The sequence below is a fragment of the Chrysochloris asiatica genome, unplaced genomic scaffold (genome assembly GCF_000296735.1).
Source record: "Chrysochloris asiatica unplaced genomic scaffold, ChrAsi1.0 scaffold00376, whole genome shotgun sequence".
In the NCBI taxonomy this organism is placed as follows: Eukaryota; Metazoa; Chordata; class Mammalia; order Afrosoricida; family Chrysochloridae; genus Chrysochloris; species Chrysochloris asiatica.
Genome location: NW_006408894.1, coordinates 272,172 through 277,215, shown reverse-complemented (window position 1 = coordinate 277,215; position 5,044 = coordinate 272,172). Strand labels below are relative to the sequence as shown.

At 37.1% G+C, this 5,044-nt stretch overlaps 1 protein-coding gene across 1 annotated transcript in view; it reads left to right on the top strand.

The window, feature by feature from the left end:
• The window catches only part of LOC102812634 (ceruloplasmin-like), a 63,541-nt gene extending 61,731 nt beyond the window's left edge, over positions 1-1,810 (top strand). Inside the window, exons 18-19 of the mRNA XM_006876370.1 lie at positions 465-627; positions 1,794-1,810. Coding sequence (XP_006876432.1) covers positions 465-627; positions 1,794-1,810 — 180 coding nt within the window. The remainder of the gene's footprint in view (positions 1-464; positions 628-1,793) is intronic.
• Positions 1,811-5,044: the final 3,234 nt, after the last annotated feature.

The window sequence follows — 5,044 nt, the reverse complement described above, 5'->3', positions numbered from 1 at the left end:
AAAGCTGAACAGTGAATAAGGAAGACTGCAGAAGAAGTACAGCTAGAATGCTTCTTGGAAGCCAGCATGGCCAGACCTGTATCTCATAATTCAGACATAATATCAGGAGAGATCAGTTCCTGAGGAAGGATATCTTGTTTGGTAAAGTGGAGGATCAAAGAAAAAGAAGAAGACACCCAACAAGATGGATTGGACACAGTGACAGCAGCAATGGGCTCAAATATAGCAACAGTTGTGAGGTTGGTGCAAGACCAGGCTGTGTTTCATTATGTTATACACAGGATCACTATGAATCAGTACCGACTTGATAGCACAACAACATTGGATGGATGCAACTGTCCTTATGCTTTCTCATCGTCACCTTACAAACTATATTAGCATTTGAGTGTTGCAGCAAATGGTAAGATGTGTAAGTAACTGATACTTTTTATAAGTCATTAATGATATTTCATCTCTTTGTTGAGGATTTTGGAATATATCGCTCTGATGTTTACAATCTGCCTCCTGGGACCTATCAAACTGTAAAAATGTTCCCAGTAGATGTGGGAACCTGGTTATTTCATTGCCATGTTAATAGTCACATTGAAGCTGGAATGGAGAGCACTTACAGTGTAATTGAAAGAGAAGGTAAGAGCTAGTTGCTAAATTAGAAATAAATGCAGTGTGTATTTAAGAGTACCTGGCCCATTGAACATTTACATGATGTACACACTACTCATTTATTCAAAGATTACTATCTTGAAATGACCAAGAGACTCTAGTTTTATTTTCTTGATAAAATCTTAGGAAACTGTTCCAGATCTGATCAATGATACTCTAGCGGTAAATGCTCTGGTGTGGTACTGCAGGATAATGCACTGGACCACAAGGGTCGGAACCTATGAGTCGGAACTGACTCAATGGCACTTAAGAAAACAACACAGTTCAATGTAATTCCCAGGTTTCTTTGAACAGAAAAATCATAGCTGAACTACAAATGGCTATTGAACCTAGAAAAAAATAATAACCTGTATAATAATTAAATCACTTAAACACTACATTTAAACATTAGAATACTTTTGTTGGTAGGAAGCTATCGATTTGGCAGTTTGTGTGTGTGTGTGTGTGGTTGTGATGAGATGGGTACATTGCATACACTTTGGTGGAAATATAAATTGGTCCCACAGCTCTTAAAAAGACCTGTGTAGTGATCCTAATATTCTGCCTGCCTGACAGTTGGTCTCAGAAAATTATCAACAATGAAGAAAAAGACTGAAAAAATGTATTTTGTGCTAGTGGAAAACTAAAACAAGCAGAATGATAAACTTTATTACACTATAATTCACAGCATAATCCTACTATTCAAGCTCACCAGCCACTCCTCAGAAATGCTATACAGAGTTGCTATGAGTCAAACTGACTCGACAGCACTTAACAACAACAACAAACCTATTTTTAAAACCATATCATCAAAAATTTAAAAGTAAATGCTTATGTTCTTTTTGTTGTTAAGAGCCATCTAGTTGGTTTCGACTCATAGAAACCCTGTATAATGTTTCCGAGGAGCAGCTGGTGGGTTTAACCACCAACCTTGTGGTTCACAGTCCAGTGCTTATCCCACAACACCACACCAGGACTCCCATAAATGTTTATAATAGTTGCTTATTTTTAAAGCAGACTACAAATTGTATCTGAAATATTATTCATAATTTATATATAATATAAAATTGAAATGATACACAATTGGTTGTCTCTCAGTGGTAAAGTTCCAAGTGAACTTTATTTTCTCCTTATACTTTTCTGTTTCTCCCAAGATTTCTGTAAAGTTTAAATTACTTTTAAAATCAAAAGGACTGTTGAAAATATACGGTGGTGGTGATATGCTTTGGAGTTGGTTCCAACTCATAGTGACCCTGAGTAGGGTTTCTGAGGCTGTAAATCTTTATGGGAGCAGAAAGCCTAGTCTTTCTCCCTCAGAACAGCTGGTAGTTTCAAACTGCCAACCTTGAGGTTAGCAACCTGATTTGTAACCACTATGCTACCAGAGCTCCTTGTTGAAAATATATACGATACACTATTTTAAAATAAGCTATGCAGTTATCCAATAGTGTGGTTATTTTCTCTGTGGAGTTCCTTGAAGGAACAGGGCAGCTGAAGCAGGAGGGAGGAGTATCAGTGTGGGTGGTTCCTGAGAATCCTCTTTGACTATCCAAAACCAAAAACACCTTGCACTCAGTGGATTCCGATTCATAGCGACCCTATGGGACAGACAGAGTAGAACTGCCCATAAGGTTTCCAAGGTTGTAATTTTTATTGTAGTAGACTGCTGCATCTTTCTCCTGTGAACAGCTAGTGGGTTCAAATCACTGACCTTTCATTTAGCTGCCCAGTACTTACCACTGTGAAATCACGGTTCCTTCTCTGAATACAAGGACCAAGAGTTCATACAGAAACAAAGCTTATTAACTCAAAATAACATTTTTACCTACAATATCCTATTAATGTCAATAATTGTATTACTAATACAATATCCTATTAGTACCAGTAATATTCCTACTAATGCAACTATTATAATTATTACTCTTATTTCTTCAATTATTCATTGTGCTGTCCAAGGAATAAACCCCCCATTTTTAACATTAGTTCTCTGGAAAACTAGATTCTGGATTTCATATAATATGACATAGTTTGGCTTATGCCACATGTTATCTATTCATATGTCCAAAGCAATGTCACTAAGTTGCTCTCAACTTTACTTGGTTTGGGATATCAATTGCTTTATAAGCAAAGTTTTTTGGCAAAAAGGATTGTACTTATTTTAAGGATCTTTATACTTACAGAAAGGAGCTCTGGTAGCGTGGTGGTTATGAATCGGGCTACTAACCTCAAGGTTGGCAGATCAAAACTACCAGCGGTTCTGTGGGAGAAAGATGAGGTGTTCTGCTCCTGTAAGGATTTACAGCCTTGGAAACCCTGTGCAAGGTTGCTATGAGTTGGAACCAACTCCATTGTACTTAACAACAACAACAACAACATACTTACATAGGCTATTTATTCCTTAACTGTGTGTAATAATTTGGTTGAATATCTTAACTTAGAACTGCAAACTATTATGTCAAGTTGTTTTTTGATGCTTCTTTTTCTACAGAAGAAACATCATCTTGATATGAGTGTCGAGAAAAAAAGCTACAGTTTCGAAAAAAGAAAAACTCCAGGGAGCAAGGAGTCCATATTGCATGGTTAAAGATTTTCATGAAATGTACCAGAAAGACTAGTTTTAAATAAAAGTCTTCTTGGCAAAATTTTGTGTGTGCCCATGATCAATTGGTATAACATAGTCCACAATGACAATGTTGTATATCTTACTTTGATGAATAACAACCTGAGAAAAGTTCATGATAGGCATCTAAGATGCAACTACTGGTCTCTCCCTGTGTAGAGAGGAAAGTAGAGTGATGAACATTAAAGACACATGAAAACTATTATCCAATTAGCATCAGTCTCCACAACCCAGAGACCAGAAGAACTATATGGTGTTCAGTAACCCTTTCCAACTGTTCTGAGAGGGATGGCATTTGACAGACTTGGACATAGTGGGAAAAAATGTGGAACAAAACTAAGTCATAATAAGAAGACCAGGCTTACTTTTTGGATAGTAATTGGTGGAACTCAGAGTCCATTGTCCTTTGTCACCATTCAGGTCCAGAACTGAACTCACCCCATGGCACAATTTTCAGCCAAAAAATTGCTGCTATTGTTGTTGCTGCTAAGTACCGTTGACTGGCTTTAATGCATAGTGACTCTATGCACAACAGAATGAAACACTGCCCAGTCCTGCACCATCCTCACAGTTGTTAGGGTTGAGTCCAATGCTGCTGTCACTGTGTCAGTCCATCTCATTGGGGATCTGCCTCTTTTCCACCAATCCCCACTGTTCCAAGCATGATGTCCTTCTCCAGGGAGATCCCTCCTGATAACATGTCCAAAGAATGAGAGACCAAGTGTCACATTCCTGGCTTCTAAGGAACATTCTGGCTCTGCTTCTCCCAACACAGATTTATTTGTTCTTCTGGCTATCCATGCCACTGTTAATATTCTTCTCCAATATCATAATCCAAATGCACCAATTCTTCTATGGTCTTCCTTATTCACTGTCCAATTTTCACATATATATGAGGCATGGAAAGCTGAAAGCTACAGAATGTATAAGTGCCAGTTTGCCAGCACCAAAAACAAAGACCCGTCCTCTGACTTATTATCTGACAATACTAAAAGCTGGGATATATTCTTTGACTGAAAAATGAAACACAGCTAGAAGGAGATTAACAGTGTTGTTTGTATAAGATAACAGTAAGTTTGCAAGCAGGTAACTGCAAGGGTTGTTTCAACTTGATAACTTGAAGATCAGTATCTGTAAGTCCTTGGTATTTTCTTTGTAACTGCTGCCCCAGATGGTTTCAACATGGCTGCTGCAGTTCCATGCCAGGGGCCAACCCTGACACACTTATTAGGGGGGCTCACGAAGGGATGTGTGGAGTCAGCTGAAGAAATCACACAGCATCGATGATTTGTGCTAAATTCTAATGATCATGATATTGATTATTTTAATCTGTATTTTACTTAATTTTTTCAGCTCCTTATATACCGTTACAATACACTATGATCTCATAACAATCCATTTCTTTGAAGCATTACACAAATGATCTTATTAAAATACCTTAATCTTTCTGACATCCTAAAATGTCAGGTTAACCTTAAAACATAATTCTAAATCTTAACTCCTATTTCTACCTTCACCTATTATTTTCTATAGATTCCTTAATCACAACATGTACCTAAACATTATTTGCTATGGTAACTGACAACACAGTTGTTTCTCATGATTGATTAAACAAGAAAAACATGAAGCATAAAAAAGCACCTCAAGTTTTGTAGTTAAGAAGAAATGGAACAATTTCCTTATAATAAAAACTTCTCTATACAAAACATCTAGTTAAATTTCTGCTTATGATCTAATTGCATTTTAGCTAATTTTCTAAAGGTCTTAATGTCCCTAACCGAAACT